Source organism: Polistes fuscatus, unplaced genomic scaffold (genome assembly GCF_010416935.1).
Source record: "Polistes fuscatus isolate 324 unplaced genomic scaffold, CU_Pfus_HIC Scaffold3, whole genome shotgun sequence".
NCBI lineage: Eukaryota > Metazoa > Arthropoda > Insecta > Hymenoptera > Vespidae > Polistes > Polistes fuscatus.
Genome location: NW_025113107.1, coordinates 16,479,204 through 16,497,836, shown reverse-complemented (window position 1 = coordinate 16,497,836; position 18,633 = coordinate 16,479,204). Strand labels below are relative to the sequence as shown.

Here is an 18,633-nt window from a genome sequence, read left to right as displayed (position 1 = left end):
AATGTGGTACTACTACTCATCGTCTCTTTACTATGATAGATAAATAAAAATATGACCAATTAAACTTTTTTACTGTAAATACGTATCTCGTAATATTAAGGCTATTCTATACAGAGTGCCCTGATAGATGAAAACCGTAATTACAATGATCAGACAATTGTAAACAAAAAACACTTTAATTTTCTAAAAAAAAATACCTGCAAGCAATAGCATGAAATTTTAATATTTAAATGACGACGAAGAAGAAGAAGAAGAAGAAGATAAAAAGAGAAAAAGATGGTATATATATATAGAAACGAATGGTATTATGTATACAAAAAACTTTGCTTAGAATATTAATTATAATTATTTTGATTTCTCTTGGCTTTTTCATTTTACATATTTTATATACATCTTTCGTGTTATACAATAGTATAACATAGCAAGTTTTCATTTGAACGAAAGCTTGAACGAAGACGAGCCATTTAAAAAGTTTTATGATTTTTAATACAAGAAAAAAAAGAAGATATATTTTTGATTACCATTATTGTGATCAATATAATATATAAATAATATGATTGATTTTTTTAATATTTAGAAAATTTTTGAGAATTGTCTATAGCAATCGAGTAACAAACAAACAAACAAACAAAAAAGTTAAATTCTATTGTATAATAATTGCAAATTGTTTATATTACTATTGTATAGCACGCATTAGATTTTGGACATTCTGTATAAAAAGGGGTCTATGACTGTATAAATTGTATTTATTATTTAGGTTTGATGATACCATACTATATTATATACAATCTCTATGTATACTTCCCTAATTTTTAGTTACCGATATGAATTATGACAGAGAACGACTGTATCATATTGAAACTCAATAGCTTAAAACTTTGCTTATAGATTTCTATGGTAAAGTACAAAGCTACGAGTAACTTGTTGCCAATTTATAAAACATTTTCTACGTACGTATATATAAATATATATAAATATTTATATATATGTATATATGTGTAGTGCACATAAGCATATTAGGAAGAAATGTATCTTCTGTTTTCTTTTTTTAATTAACGTTTTATTGCATGTATTATCACTCAATATAGAAATTCAAGTAAATACTTTATAATAATGCTTAAAAAATAAGGAATAAAACAAAAAGATTATAACAAAATAGTGTGATTTAATTTTCATACGAAATTCTATGTGAAAAAAAAAATAAAACGGACACAGAAAAAATAAAAAGGGTTCCCCTTTATGTTGCAATTTATAAATTAAATATTTTTATATAATTAATTATATTTAGTGACCTATCGGCGAATTTATAATTAATAAAACAGATCTTTTATATTTTTTTGAATAAATTTAAATATAAATATACATATATATATATATATATATATATAATAATATATTAGATCAAATTTTTCAGAAAAAAATTACGTAGAAAATAATATTCGTAAGAAATCTCTTATTTGTTTCAACAAATATAAATAATAATCGTTTAAATAAATCTTTGTAAATTGGCAATGAGAGAGCTCCTCACCCTCATAAACGTACGATTTCTGACTGACACTGTTAATCAACGCTGACGACTGCCGACTAATTACGCTATAGTAATGGTAATAATAAAAATGTAGGAAGAAGTGTCACAAGTGCATGAAGTAATAATACATTTTACTATACCTTAAACTTTAGTTTAATCTCTTGGCCGTTGTAGGCAAAAACTGTAGCGTTACATGTATCAGAGGCATCTATCTCGCTGTTATATTTTTTTATAAGTTTGTAGAAATTATCTTGAATTATGCTTAAACATAGTTCATTTTACAAATATCGTTCTGTATCATTATTTCGCATAACAAAATAAATTTGCATAATAACAACCATCTCCCGCAACATTAGTTTCTTTTTGATCCGTATTGTATATCTTTTACGTTCTTGCTATTTTATTTATATATATTATTATTTATCTATAATTCACCCTGCTACATCTTATTAAAAAAATTTTTACGAAAAGAAACATTCTGTAATGTTATGTTTTCCTCTCATGTTTGATTCGGATACAATTGGTATTATCGGCCCATCCGTGATTCGTATTATTAGAGGATATAAAATATCTAAATCAATTGTTTTAGAAAATTTGGCAGTAAGACTATCTTCTACAAATTTATCTTTGTGTAATTCTTGGTAACCATTGGACATAATAGTAATTATATAGAAAGACTTTGATACTAAAGGATTTTCCTTATCGCATAAATTATGCAATGCTTTAATAGACTCAGATTCCATACTGAGCAAATCTTCAATGACCTAAAAATATAAAAGTTTATTAATTTTAAATATAAAGGCGTACGCGAAAGTGTCTTAACATTTTAAGTCGAAATATTTCTAAACTTACCACAACTTTTTTTTTCAGAATATCTGCCTTCCATTTAGTAATAATTTCTCCGTGATCGTTACCAATGTTTCTCGTATTCAACAATACACAACTATCATTACTTAAGACTTTGCTAGTTTCGTTTCCAAACCAACGCGCAAAACATTTGATCGTGTTGATTTCATTACCTAGCAAAATAACAATGGAAATTTTGCTATTTTCATTAATAACGTCTTCTACTTGAGATTGAAGTGCCTTCCACGTAAAAGGAGTTTGACTTTTAAATTTTGATTTGATGCTAGCCACAGATTTACGAAATTCTTCTATCATCTCTGTTCGATCTAAATTCTGCTTTGGAGTTTGCGTCAATTCATTATTTGGATAAAAATAACTTGTTAACGAGGGATATGATATACTAAATATTACTATTAAGACCGGCAATATATATAATAACTTTGAGTATCCAGTATTTTTATGATCTTCTATATTATTTTTCTTTTTTTCATTAGAACGAAGTGGTGACTTAGGTCTCCGCCTACTATTATGAAGATTAGAATTGTCAAACGATGAGTTTTCTGTTGCGTTTGAATCTTCCTTTGATATATCTTTGTCAGAAATATCTTTATCAGAATAGTCTGAAGTATCATCGTCGGTTATAGTACTGGTAGTTTCATTTGGATTACTCATTTTAATTATTCGTTCACTTACAAAGGTGTCTGAACTCGCAGGTATCTTCTTTATATTATTGTTATTTTTATCGTTATTAATATCTTTATTTTCACATTTCTTAATGTTTCTTATAGGAGGGCGACATTTTGGTATAATACGTCCATAATTTATACTCTCATTCTGCATTTGCAAAATATAATGAGAATGAATTTAAATGAAATCAATGAATTATGTATAAAGAAAAATTCATAGACAAATTATTATTACGTTAATAGATATCTCAATGGTTCTTCTTATAGGAGGACGACACTTTGGTATAATCGTACAAAAATCTTCTGTACTCTGTAACGGAAACATGTAATACGTATTCATTCTAATGATTTTAATTTAAATTAAATAGAAGAATTTCATTGAATCATAAAAGATAACAATTGCTTATAATTATTTTTTGTTTTATAATATAATTTAAATCTTTTGAAAGAAATAGGAGAAGCTTTTTGAAGTATTTAAACGTTAAATACAAAAATACAAAAAATAATAATTCATACGTACATTAGGATTCATCATTTAACGAATATAATAATCGAAATAATAATAAATGAATAACATATACATACATATATATAGAAATATGTATTTATCCTTAATAATATGAGTAACTCTTAAAATATACTAACACTGTTCTACATTGAAAACCAACGTATATGAAATAGAATTAAGAAATGGAAGACTTACGAAATATTTTCTTTGTAAGTCACTTCTGTCTAACGGTTTTATTATAAATAATGAAACAGTTTGTGTATATCAACAAATAGTCCTAATCTCACGATTCGTAGTTGGCCAAATATTATTTACAGCTTCTAATTAATTTTACTAAAAAAAAATACATAACCTAAATGTCACTGTATCTTCTTCTTATTTATCAATAAAAAATAAAATAAGTAAAAATGTAATATGTAAAATCTTTTCAATATGCGTACCTTTTCGTGTTACAATTTCTTAATATTATTAATATTATAGGTAATATAAATATGATATACTTATAAATTATATTGATCTGCCTCTAGAATTCAGATTCTATATTTACTTGCTTGTTAAAAGCAATTATATTAAATAAAACTATAAATATTATTAAAATAATAATTTTGTTTAACAAGGATATAAAGAAAAGTAAAATACGTACTTTTCCTTTCTCCCTGTCTACTACAGTAGGACAATGCCTGGAAAAAATATTCGCTAAAGCGACTTTAGTGGCAGGCTATCGGTAATAGTAGTGCTCTACCTTTATCTTATCTACCGTCGGTAACGGTAGTTTTCTACATTTAAAATAATGACTGTCGGTAATAGTAGATTTCTAATTTATTTTACTCTACGTCGGTAATACTTTATCCTAAAGTTACCCACGGTCAATATTTTCAAAATAGGAATGTAATATTACTGACGGTCGATATTTAAAAATTAGAAAAACTGTAATTACCGGCGGTCAATATTTTTCAAAGTAGAAAACTACCGTTACCGACGGTAGATAAGATAAAGGTAGATCACTACTATTACCGATATGGTGCTTAGCCGGCCTGCCACTAAAGTGGCTTTAGCGAATATTTTTTTCAGGTCGATGCACCACTATAGTGGCTCACTCGAATAGCTTACTTACTCACTGTTTGAATTAAATAATCGTCTTCATATAGTCATTCATATTTAAGTGAAATATTAAAGTTTAAGTGTATGTACAATATATTTTTAAGAAAAATTATAATTTAATCATTATAAGGAATCTTTACGTAAAACATACGAATTTTTTTTATATACGGCTGATAATTTTAAAATATTTAGATAATAAATCACTGCTTTTATATACGGTAACTGCTTAATAACAGACTTCGCACACATTAACTTCTATTATATTTTATTATTATTATATCGCGACAGTTGGCATAATCGTCATCCGTATATTATAAACAACTTTTATTTTAATGCAGAATTCTAGTTTAAGGATAGATTTTTAAATACTATATAATATAAAACAATGAATCGACTTGTATAGAAAAAATTGTCGATATTTTATTTAATCTTTTTGATTGAGAAAGGTAAATTGGGTACAAAAGAAGAAGTAATTAAAATAATTTTTTGTTAATATTAATTAAAATTTGTCGAAAGCACATTGATTAGGAACCTCCGTTAATAAATCAACATTAAATTAATTATTGAAATAGGAATATTCGATGATACAAATATAATAATAACTTTTAATGGATGATATATAATAAAATCATTGCATTCATTTTATATTCTTCAACTTTTCAATGAGCCCATTTTTTAATAATGACAAAAAAGATATACGTATATATCTATGAACATACAATTAATGTAATTACCGTAATAATGAGCGTGGAAATTTGAAGATCATCTTTCCAAAGTTATTTTTTAACGAGTCGTCAATCTGTCGATCATTCTTTTTTTTTTTTTTTATTACGCACGATCGTTAATGCGATCCTGATTTATACATGTACATTTATAAAGAGTGATATATTAACATATATATATATATTTCTATTCGAAACTTCTATTTTATTATCTTTGAAAGTCGTCTTTATAGTTCTTATATGATTCGTTTTAAAAACGTATCGTTTCATCAACTAATATGTTTAAGGAAATCTGTGTCGTTTCCTTCGAAAATTCTAAAGAAATTCTAAATATGAAAGAGCTACGCGACGCACGGTAGCTGCATATTTGTAATTAAATGAATACTACTTCAGGGCGTTAGAATTTAATTAAATGTTAACAAATATATACGCAAATATATTTATATATATATATATATAGAGAGAGAGAGAGAGAAAGAGAGAGAGAAAAAGAGAGAGAGAGAGAAACGAGAGAGAAAGAGAGAGAGAGTTAGAGGGTGAGAGAGATAGATGGAAATAAAAATCTTTAAATTAGCCCCGAAAAAAAAAAAGCGAATTAAGCTCGTGAAATTCGACAAAATTAGCAAGCGCAATCACAAGCGCAACGACGTACGCGTTTTTCTCGACGATGAGCGAAAGGTTCTGGAATAGAACGTACGGAACGTGGTTGAACATCTGAAAAATAATTAATCAATGTTAATTGAATGTCATTAGAAGCTGTAAAGAAATTAATATATTCATTATTATTATTGTATTAATGTAAGAAATTATTAAAAAGGAAAATAAATAAATAAATTTGTTTTTTCACTAACAATGTGGTCTATTCTCTTCCTCCCGTTCTTGTTGCTGTTGCTGCTGTTGTTGCTGTTGCTGCTGCTGCTGCTGTTGTTGTTGTTGTTGTTGTTGTTGTTGCTGTTGCATAACAGGATGCATTGGTTGTTGCTCCTGTTGTTGATGTTCCGAATCCCGATCGGGCATTTGACCATCGCTAACTTCGGCACGAGCTTCGACTGGCACTTCCAGTGATTCGACAGGTCTCAATGGTAAAGCGAACCTTGGTACAGGGAATGCACGTCCTTCTACAACCTGTACAAATATTTTTGATAAAGATAATGATCAAACAAATTTATTTATATATATAATTATTGATCATTTTTATTTATTAAAACAAAAAAAAAATTAGCAGCGGTGGGATTCGAACCCACGCCTCCGAAGAGACTGGTGCCTTAAACCAGCGCCTTAGACCGCTCGGCCACGCTACCACACGCTCGACGGCCATCTAAATTACTGTCTTGATCATTTTCCACTTTTTATTTATCAATAATAATTATAAATAATTAATTAGACGTAAAACGTACTTGGTGTATTATATTGCGAATTTCAGCAGGTACAGGGAAATTTTTCTCAACTTCTTCACCCTCGTCTTCGGGACCTGGGAAGGGTTTAGCTTCTTGTTGCTCGCTGGAAGCATCCTCTCCTCGTCTTCGTCCTTCAATATTTCCATGCTCCAAAAGATTTCTTACTTCGACCGGGAGTGGGAATGATCCCATTGGTATGATGGGTCGTGCACCTTCGGGGAATGGTTTGAATTCTTGTACATTCTAAAAAAAAAAAGAAAAGAAAACAAAAATATTGATGAATATATTTTCGATGATTTATAAAAGTTTGACCAGCATAATTATGATTTACCTCTCGTCGTGTTCCTTCGGATACTTGTATCGGTACTGGCCGAGCTTCTCCAGTAATATGTTGGATTATGTTCTTTATTTCTAAAGGTACTTGTTGAATAATCCTTCTAATCTCAATGGGTATACCCTGGAACGGGGAATGCGGTCTTTCTGGTACAACTTGCGGTTGCATGGGCATTCTTTGTTCCGTTTGCGGTACGATCATTTGGGGCAATACTCTTTGTTCAGGAATTTGTTGTTCATTGTGGGACGGCGGTGGTGGTGGAGGTGGTGGCATCATGGCCGCACCCTGTTGCTCTTGACCATACATTTCAAGATTTTGATCGGGTTGTTGTTGATATATAATAGGTATCTGATGGGGTTCCTGACGTTGTTCTTGTGGCATCGGTGGTCTCATGTTTCTTGCTGGATCCATTGGGAAGTGACGTAATTCGATCGGGATTTGACGCATTTCGATCTAACGTCACAAATCAAAATAAATCATAAATAACAAATAAATGTGATATATATATTATAATCGAATAATAATATTCGATATTAACCTGTGGTCCTGTAACACCAGGTTGCGGTCCCATCATAGTAGGAATTTGTGGGCCCATTCGCGGTGGTCTCATTTCCATCGTAAGTTGCGGAAGATTGCGTAATTCGGCAGGAAGTACATTAGCTGGTATATGATTTAAACCTCGTGGATCGCTTAACGGCAATTGTTGCATGTCGGGAACTTGATACTGCGTGTGGATTTGATATTGATGATAATTTGGATTAGGTTCTTGAGATTGTAGGGGAATTTGTACGGTTCCTAATGGAACAATGATCGGAGTAAGCATTTCTTGCTCCTGTTGTCTGTAAAACAATAATGTTTTTTTATCATAATTATATTTATAATACAATATTATGTATTTGTTTTTTTTTTCTCTTTTTTCGTTTTTTCTTTTTTTTTTTCAATAAGATAATTAGAAAAATTAACTGTACTTACTCCTGATTAGGATTGCCTGATTCGCACAGTATAGCAACACGTTCACCGCTTAATCTTTGGAAACGTTGAGGATCGGTACTGTTATCCAATCCATTGTCGTTAGTTCCGTCCATAACTTCATCAGCTCTTCTTCTTTCTACTACACAGGAAACTCTACTTCTTGCCTGTTGTATTAGAGCCTGAACAAAAAAAAAAAAAGGAAAAAGAAAAGATTAAAAAATATTAATGGCATACTGGTGCATGGAAAAATATTAAAAAATGCATATTTAAATTAATTAAATGTAACAAAAGTATTATATTAGGTTGTCCCATAAGTTCTTTCCTTTTTTTTGTCTTCTTATTAATATTTCCAAAGTAAATTTTACAAAAACAATTAATCGTGCATTTTATAACAAAATTTATTATACAATGACACAATAAAAACCTACGAACTTTTGGTTCACTCTAATATTATAATTTAGTTCTTTTCGTCCAACTTACACCAGCTATATCGTCCAAATCAAGTTGGAGGGGAAGTTTAATATGGACGGGAGGAAATTGATCGTCGTCGTAATCGTCGTCGTCCTCGTCACGGTCGCCATTTTCGTTGTCGGATTTCGAACCATTGTCCTCTTCCTTTTGATTCTTAATATCTTTAGTATTTATTTCATTTTCCTTCTTAGTCGTTTCCGCAAGATTTTGTAAGCTCTCCCTGGCTTCTATGGGATCCTGAAGTTTAATTATTAATATTAATTTTAATTTAGTTATTAATTAATTTTCAATAGAAAGTTTTATATTTATAATCAAACACGTCGTCACTTATATATATATATATAAATATTATAATTATAATTATATAATATATAATATTTATATAATATAATTTTTAATATAATAATAATTTTTATATAATATAAATATATAATATAATATACTATAATTATATATATATGAATATTTTTTTTTTAACAAATATATCTGTATATCTAAAGAAATAATTTTATTTATTTATATCAGAATTTTCTCAAATTGTTTCCACTTGGAAAAATATTTGTACGATCTTGCGTTTAAATTTGATATACTTTATATTTTTTCTTTTATTATTATCATATGAATTTATGAATTCATACCCAAACTATACCTATAGTATTTACCATAATTTTTAATTTATTTTTAATCGTTGCTTGTTCACAATATTTGTTCTGTTTTAAAATTTTTGTAATTCTATACAGTTGTCGTCAATTGTTACAATTAGAAAAATCATGATTTAAATCGCATACACAGATACCTAAGTATAATTAGGTATACGATATTATTCATTTATTTATTTATTTATTTATTAACGATTAATATATTATGTCGTCTTTAAAAGATAGAAGATTTATTAAACAAATTCTCATAGTCTCTCAAGTCATAGTTTATATTCGATTTCTACCATTCGTACTCGAGGTCATAGTGCGATAAGAAACCAAAGCCAATTCACTTTCTCTCGTAACTTGATTCACCACGACCAGGAAGAAGAAGAAGAAGAAGAAAAAGAAGAAGAAGAAGAAGATTTGCAACGATGAACGATAATTGGCCTTTATGACTATGGTGTACTGCATAACTTTCAAAATACGATTAACTAAGATGTTTTATGCCCCAACTCGATTATTTTCTTTTCATATATATAAATATTTTCAATTTGTTTTCTTTTTTATTTTTTCTTTTATTAGAAACGTTGTAATTTAATCGTTCGATTTAATAAATTCGATTTTATTTATGTTCATTTTATTTATGCAATATTATCGTTTAATATTATTTAATAATAAACGTATGCACATTATATCACGTCAACACGGAGATATTTAATTTTAGAATCGTGCAAGGTAAGTATTTCTGTAGAGATTTAGTAACTTTTGTCAACGGTTACGGAAACATACAGTTGTCCTCAATTCTTCTGTCTTGCAATCGCATCCTTCGAAATTACAGTTTTACGTTAAGGAAATGTCCCCTACATTTTAGTTAGGAGAAAAGCATGCTATTATTGATTATTATTAAATTGTTGATGCTTATGCACGATAAATGTACAAAGAATATATGAAATTTATGTACGAAAAATATGAAAGTATGTATAGCAAATATATTAAATGCTGATATTAAATGTTAAATGCAATATTAAATATCAGTAAACATTTTGCAATTGTTCTATTGTATTATTCTTACAATTGCAATAAATAATAAACACTTTTTTAGTGCTAGTTAGAAACCTAGTGAAATCTAGTGTTATAGTTTTGTTGGATAGAAACAAAATAAATTGGAATTAAAAATTATACCTAACACGAAAAAAACAACAAATAAAATCAATCTGCTGATATTAAATGTTGAATGCAATATTAAATATCAATAAACGTTTTGCAATTGTTCTATTGTATTATTCTTACAATTGCAATAAATAATAAACACTTTTTTTAGTGCTAGTTAGAAACCTAGTGAAATCTAGTGTCATAGTTTTGTTGGATAGAAACAAAATAAATTGGAATTAAAAATTATACCTAAAACGAAAAAAATAACAAAAAAAAACAACAAATAAAATCAATCAAAATCGACACGATCATATTATTTTTCTTTATTTAATTTTAATTAATCATAAAATAAATAAATAAATAAATAAATAAATAATAAACACTTTTTCTAGTGCTAGTTAGAAACCTAGTGGAATCTAGTGTCATAGTTTTGTTGGATAGAAACAAAATAAATTGGAATTAAAAATTATACCTAAAACGAAAAAAAAACAAAAAAAAAACAACAAATAAAACCAATCAGAATCGACACGATCATATTATTTTTCTTTATTTAATTTTAATTAATCATAAAAATAAATAAATAAAAATAAATAAATAATAATTAATCGAACGAATGTGTGTGTGTGTGTGTGTGTGATTTCTACGATGGCAAGACTAAGTATTATAATTACTTAAGGCACTTTCCACTTTGGAAAATGATTCAGGACGTAGAAAGGATTTTACGATGCATGGAGTGACAAGCAGTATAATCATCGAAGGTAGGACAGACAGGATGTAGTGTTTGAAAATCGATTAAGTATGGATCGTATGTTGTACGTAGAGTAAATGGTGTGTCTCTTTCTCTTGAAAAAAACTTTATATACGTACATACACACACACACACACACACACACGTTTATAGTCAACGTATATTTACTATGTATGTACGTGTAAGTAAATATGTGTATGAAGTTTTAAATCGAAGAGTGAGTGAGTGAGAGAGAGAGAGAGGGAGAGAGAGAGTGAGTGAGAGAGAGAGAGAGAGAGAGAGAGAGTGTGTGTGTGTATGGGTGGAACGTGCACAACTAAATTGCAGGTATCCTCAATGTATTCTGATGAGAAATTTTCAAAGAACGATGCACACCGTCAAATAGAAGAAGAAGAAGAAGAAGAAGAAGAAGAAGAAGAAGAAGAAGAAGACTTTCTTTCTTTGGAAAATTGTATTATTCGCATCGGCAATTACGAAAGGTGAGTCGAAAGGTTTAAATTTTTCATATTTTCTAACTTTCTGAGATGTATTATATGTGGTATTAGTTACATATATTTACGCTCATCATTGTAATGTTTTCTATACTTACAGTTCATGTCAATGTATCACGTCATCTTTTATTACTCATAATTCTCGCTGAGAATTGATTGTAAATTCATATAATTATAATAAAAAAAAAAAAAAAAAATATGTGGTATATTCTAACAATATGATTGTCCTATCTATTTTCGTGAATTTTTACTCTCGTTGTTTCTATATTTTTCTTTCCATTATTTGTCGTGAAAACAAAATTAGATAAAGATCAATTAAAAAAGAAAAGAAATAAATCCTTTGTCGAATATAATCGAACAGTTTAATTAGTTTGAAATTGATCTAAGTTAGTTTGTTATATTTTCCTACCCCTAGCAAAATGTGTTCTTTTTTTTTTTTTTTTTTTTTTTACGACAGTTGTCGTGTGAGTTCTTTTTTGTTGAAATATTAATATTTTAAAAGTGAATTTTAGAAAAACAATTTGTCGTGCAATTTTATGATACAATAAACTCATGAACTTTTCATTCACTTTGATAATAATTAACGACAGTTAATTGCAAATGATATATACGATAAAGCAAAAGTTCGCGTGAGTTCTTTTTGTTTAAATATTAATATTTCCAAAGTGAATTTTAGAAAAACAATTTATCGTGCAATTTTATGATACAATAAACTCATGAACTTTTCATTCACTTTAATAATAATTAACAATTGCAAATGATATATACGGTAAAGCAAAAATTCGCATGAGTTATTTTGTGTTGAAATAATAATATTTCCAAAGTGAATTTTAGAAAAACAATTTATCGTGCAATTTTATGATACAATAAACTCATGAACTTTTCATTCACTTTGATAATAATTAACGACAATTAATTGCAAATGATATATACGATAAAGCAAAAGTTCGCGTGAGTTATTTTTGTTGAAATAATAATATTTCAAAAGTGAATTTTAGAAAAACAATTTATCGTGCAATTTTATGATACAATAAACTCATGAACTTTTCATTCACTTTAATAATAATTAACGACAATTAATTGCAAATGATATATACGGTAAAGCAAAAGTTCGCGTGAGTTATTTTGTTGAAATATTAATATTTCCAAAGTGAATTTTTTAGAAAAACAATTTATCGTGCAATTTTATGATACAATAAACTCATGAACTTTTCATTCACTTTGATAATAATTAACGACAATTAATTGCAAATGATATATACGGTAAAACAAAAATTCGCATGAGTTATTTTGTGTTGAAATAATAATATTTCCAAAGTGAATTTAGAAAAACAATTTATCGTGCAATTTTATGATACAATAAACTCATGAACTTTTCATTCACTTTGATAATAATTAACGACAATTAATTGCAAATGATATATACGATAAAGCAAAAGTTCGCGTGAGTTATTTTGTGTTGAAATAATATTTCAAAAGTGAATTTTAGAAAAACAATTTATCGTGCAATTTTATGATACAATAAACTCATGAACTTTTCATTCACTTTGATAATAATTAACGACAATTAATTGCAAATAATATATACGGTAAAGCAAAAGTTCGCGTGAGTTATTTTTGTTTGAATATTAATATTTCCAAAGTGAATTTTAGAAAACGTGCAATTTTATGATACAATAAACTCATGAACTTTTCATTCACTTTAATAATAATTAACAATTGCAAATGATATATACGGTAAAGCAAAAGTTCGCGTGAGTTATTTTTGTTGAAATAATAATATTTCCAAAATGAATTTTAGAAAAACAATTTATCGTGCAATTTTATGATACAATAAACTCATGAACTTTTCATTCACTTTAATAATAATTAACGACAATTAATTGCAAATAATATATACGGTAAAGCAAAAGTTCGCGTGAGTTATTTTTGTTTGAATATTAATATTTCCAAAGTGAATTTTAGAAAACGTGCAATTTTATGATACAATAAACTCATGAACTTTTCATTCACTTTAATAATAATTAACAATTGCAAATGATATATACGGTAAAGCAAAAGTTCGCGCGTGAGTTTTTTTTGTGTTGAAATAATAATATTTCCAAAGTGAATTTTAGAAAAACAATTTATCGTGCAATTTTATGATACAATAAACTCATGAACTTTTCATTCACTTTGATAATAATTAACGACAATTAATTGCAAATGATATATACGGTAAAGCAAAGTTCGCGTGAGTTATTTTTGTTGAAATATTAATATTTCCAAAGTGAATTTTAGAAAAACAATTTATCGTGCAATTTTATGATACAATAAACTCATGAACTTTTGATTCACTTCGATAATAAATAATGACAGTTAATTGCAAATGATATATACGATAAAGCAAAAATTCGCGTGAGTTATTTTTGTTGAAATATTAATATTTCCAAAGTGAATTTTAGAAAAACAATTATCGTACAATTTTATGATACAATAAACTCATGAACTTTTCATTCACTTTAATAATAATTAACAATTGCAATGATATATACGGTAAAGCAAAAATTCGCGTGAGTTTTTTTGTTGAAATATTAATATTTCCAAAGTGAATTTTAGAAAAACAATTTATCGTACAATTTTATGATACAATAAACTCATGAACTTTTGATTCACTTCGATATAAATAACGACAGTTAATTGCAAATGATATATACGGTAAAGCAAAAGTTCGCGTGAGTTATTTTTGTTTGAATATTAATATTTCCAAAGTGAATTTTAGAAAACGTGCAATTTTATGATACAATAAACTCATGAACTTTTCATTCACTTTAATAATAATTAACAATTGCAAATGATATATACGGCAAAGCAAAAATTCGCGTGAGTTATTTTGTGTTGAAATAATAATATTTCCAAAGTGAATTTTAGAAGAACAATTTGTCGTGCAATTTTATGATACAATAAACTCATGAACTTTTCATTCACTTTAATAATAATAATTAACGACAAATTAGATTTAGGTCATTTTCTAAATAAAACGTTTAGATTTAATCTGTTTCTTTTTTTTTTAATTACTCAGACGCTTTCTTCAAGTATTAATTCGTATAAAAGTAATCCTGGGAACAAGGAAAAACAGGTCTCTGTGTAAGATATAAGAAGAAGAAGAAGACGACGTCTTAACTTCGAACGGGGTAACAATACAGTTACTTTACGGAGAGAAAATCTTTTCAGAGAACGTTCACCTTGCTTTGGCTTTACTTTGCAGTACTATGTAAGCTATGGAGTATATTCTGTGCTGTACTCAGTGTTGGTGAATGCAACGGGCAACCCACTTTCCGTTGTGGTACGTAAGTAGTAAGTAAGTAAGTAAGTAAGTAAGCAAGTAAGTAAGTACCTTTCCAAGACGAGTGTCTTGAAAAATACAAAATGCAGTACAAATGCAGTATTCTTTAATACCTCGAATCATTTAGTTGGGTTCAATCATTTCTAAATCTTTTCTCGCTCACATCATCATCATCATCATCATCGTCGTCGGTGATATTTCTAACCTTTGGAATTTATTTACCTAACAAACTATCCACTCGTTTATTAATCGTTAAAGTTTCTTTCACTTTACTCCCTCTTACCGAGTTATATATTAGTGTCAAGAATTTTTGTTGTTTTATTAATACTACTTACGATCATCTTCATTCCTTTTTTTTTATTTTTCTTACTGTTCTATGTTCATTTAACGAGCTTTTTTTGTCTCCCCACTCTCACTAATTGTAGAACGTTTAATGGTAAAAAATAAAAAAGAAAAAATAAATAAAAATTAGTTGTAACGCGTGTCTAGTACGAGTAAATTTCTTCTTAAGAGAAATATTTGTCTCTATAAAATAATCAGGAAACGGAATAACGATAATGATGATTACGTTGGTATAATTAATGTCAAGGTGAACAATCAATGCATATCTTCTTTTTAAAATCTCATCAAGGAAGATATATCTTTGTTTCCTTTTTAAGATGTCAAGACGAATGATATATCTCTGACGTGTGATTTTAAAACGAGTATATTTATTCCTAATTTGAAAACATATTATAACTGTTCAATGATTATTATTATTAGAATGATACCTATTTCTAAAAGATTTATATAGATTTTCTTAATTGGTATAATATAATCAAGTTGTTTCGTTATTTCCTTTCACTTTTGTTTCTTTTTTTTTTTTGGATAAACTTAAACAAATCGATGTAAAGGAATTTTAGAAAATTAAATGGCAACAGGAAACGAGAAACAGGAAAAATGTCATTATCGATTCCTTTTTTCCTTTCTCTTACTATATTTCTTTCTTGAAAAACTGGTCAATGTGTAATTAAATCTGATAAAGGCAATTCGGAAGTAGATGTATTCCAAAAGAGAGAAAGAATAAAAAAAAAAGAAAAAAATAGAAAATTGTCGTATATCGTAACAACTTTTCTAAGTGAAAACACGTTCGACTGATATTTCAATCCATTATTTTATAACGACAAATAAGTATACATATATTAGATTGTACGGAAAGTAATATCATTTTTAAACCTCATTTTACATTCCACCAATAAACATTTCAAACGTGATTCAAAATCTCCTCGTGTTCTTAAAATGAAAATAAAAAGACATTACATTTCCATTCAAATAAATTTCTTCAATTTGAAATTTACGAATTAAATAAATACATATATTTACAAAAAAAAAAAGAAATAAGTTTTCCATTATATATATCATAAACTTCAATTTTCGTAATTTATATCACATACAAATTTGGAATAAATAATTTTAATGCACAACAAAGAAATAAGAAAATAAATTATTTTCCAATGACTTAACTTATTGTTAAATACCTATCCACATAATAAATTTAATAATAATAAATTTCTTCAATTTGAAATTTACCAATTAAATAAATATATATATATATATACAAAAAAAAGAAAAAAAAAGAAAATAAGTTTTCCATTATATATATCATAAACTTCAATTTTCGTAATTTATATCACATACAAATTTGGAATAAATAATTTCAATGCACAACTACGAAATAAGAAAATAAATTGTTTTCCAATGACTTAACTTATTATTAAATACCTATCCACGTAATATTTTTTTACCGATTATTTTTATACTATATATATATATATATTTAATTTACTAAATTTCATTTATAATTTTACGTTTCATTTATATGTCATTTCCGTTTCTGTTTCGAAGATCCCTTTGATAGAAAGTAAGATCAACTTACGCGACGTGAGTTGCGGAAGATTCATCGATCGTTTGTAACGGTAATGCAAACACACACACACACACACACACAAACATATACTTCTATATAAGAAGACGAAACTCGGTCGAGCCATTTTTTTGCAGAATTTAACGAGCAAAAGAGAGATGATGTCACGAAACGATCCGTTTAGTTTTTTAAACTCGTTCAACTCATTGAAATTCTATTCCCCGTTTTAACTCCCCTGCCCCCCCGTTCCTCACCACCTACCCGTTCGATATAATCATCTCGTGATCTTAGTCCAATGAATAATATTTTATAGAAAAAAGATATTCGTCATATTAGAAAAAGAAGAAAGAAAAAGAAAAATAAAAACTTATTTAAATTATTATTATCAAATGTTAGTATCGGATAGATATTCATTTTTATCGATAAAAGTAATCTAACCTAAAATATATGTAATTATTTTTTTTGTTTTCAAAGAGACACACATACATATTAGAAGAAGAAAGAAAAAGAAAAATAAAAACTTATTTAAATAATTATTATCAAATGTTAATATCGGATAGATATTCATTTTTATCGATAAAAGTAATCTAACCTAAAATATATGTAATTATTTTTTTTGTTTTCAAAGAGCACACATCACACACACATACATATTAGTAGAAGAAAAAAAAAAGGAAAGAAAACTTATTTAAATAATTATTATCAAATGTTAGTATGGATCGATATTCATTTTTATCGATAAAGTCTTCTAACCTAAAATATGTAATTATTTTTTTTGTTTCAAAGAGGACACACATACCACATATTAGAAGAAGAAAGAAAAAGAAAAATAAAAACTTATTTAAATTATTATTATCAAATGTTAATATCGGATAGATATTCATTTTTATCGATAAAATTAATCTAACCTAAAATATATGTAATTATTTTTTTTGTTTTCAAAGAGCACACACACATACACTCATATATACGCATACACACAATAGAATAATAATAATAATAATAAACGTGGCAAAAAGGAGAAATTGATTATTAACCGAAGAAGAGAAAATGGCTTCTCGCTTGAATGTTCATACCGACCGTTCACTTCCGCGAAACACGCGAATTCGAACGACCATATTTTCTATTTCGTTTCCTTATTTTCTATTTCTCTTATTATTTTCTTACTATTATTATTATTATTATTATTATTACTTTGTTTTTTTTTTCTTTTCTTTTTTTTTCTGCTTCATCGCGTCGTTTATTTTTATCGTCGGTGACATAGGTGTGTTGCGTATCATCGTGTTATTAACGATTCAATTTTAATTTGACTATTATTAGTCGCAAATGAATATCTTGTGACAATGTCTGATAGGAAATATACTTAACCAATTGTGGAAAATAAATATTTATCACGTTCCTGTTTGTCTGTATGTATGTATATATATGTGTGTTTGTGTGTGTACGTATTCATTTTGTTTTACGAAGGATATCAATTTCGATGTTAGTAGAATTTATTGAATCAATTTCTTAGAAACTGTTTATAATTTTTCCAATTAAATGCATCTATACTTAGATTTATACCAAGTATTTATCTCGTAATTTCGATTACGATGATATAATGGTACATATTTATTCAACAATTTTAATGATTATTTTAACGAACACATTGATAATAATGGAAAATTTCTATTATACCCCCTCTCTCCCACCCCTCCCAAAAAAAGAAGAAAAAATAAAATCTATGATTTGATAATTAATAAAATACGAATCGTTGATTAATCAATTTACATCTGAAATGAATAATCGTAACGTAAAGATAAAAAAAA

The 18,633-nt window shown here is 27.3% G+C and overlaps 2 protein-coding genes and 1 non-coding gene across 7 annotated transcripts; all 3 read right to left on the bottom strand.

Annotated features, from left to right (window-relative positions):
* Positions 1 to 1,665: 1,665 nt before the first annotated feature.
* Positions 1,666 to 4,308, bottom strand: LOC122519662. Of its 5 annotated transcripts, none has more exons than XM_043639279.1 (5): positions 4,212 to 4,293; positions 3,764 to 3,901; positions 3,296 to 3,370; positions 2,381 to 3,208; positions 1,666 to 2,292 (listed from the first exon to the last, which is right to left on the bottom strand). In XM_043639279.1, the coding sequence occupies exons 4-5, from the start codon at positions 3,044 to 3,046 to the stop codon at positions 1,990 to 1,992; spliced, it is 969 nt and encodes a 322-aa protein (XP_043495214.1). In that variant the 5' UTR covers positions 3,047 to 3,208; positions 3,296 to 3,370; positions 3,764 to 3,901; positions 4,212 to 4,293; the 3' UTR covers positions 1,666 to 1,989. The 5 variants fall into 5 exon arrangements, with proteins under 5 accessions (XP_043495214.1, XP_043495213.1, XP_043495212.1 ...); XM_043639278.1 differs by lacking the exon at positions 4,212 to 4,293 and adding an exon at positions 4,009 to 4,199; XM_043639277.1 differs by lacking the exon at positions 3,764 to 3,901 and having other exon boundaries at positions 4,212 to 4,308.
* A 1,603-nt stretch (positions 4,309 to 5,911) lies between these two features.
* LOC122519452 (alpha-protein kinase 1-like) lies at positions 5,912 to 9,230 on the bottom strand. The gene is made up of 8 exons (XM_043638874.1): positions 9,204 to 9,230; positions 8,575 to 8,802; positions 8,095 to 8,273; positions 7,661 to 7,961; positions 7,120 to 7,575; positions 6,789 to 7,031; positions 6,243 to 6,516; positions 5,912 to 6,105 (listed from the first exon to the last, which is right to left on the bottom strand). The coding sequence occupies exons 1-8, from the start codon at positions 9,228 to 9,230 to the stop codon at positions 6,011 to 6,013; spliced, it is 1,803 nt and encodes a 600-aa protein (XP_043494809.1). The 3' UTR covers positions 5,912 to 6,010.
* On the bottom strand, positions 6,611 to 6,692 carry Trnal-aag. Its single transcript has one exon. It is a non-coding gene; the product is annotated as a tRNA-Leu (tRNA).
* Positions 9,231 to 18,633: the final 9,403 nt, after the last annotated feature.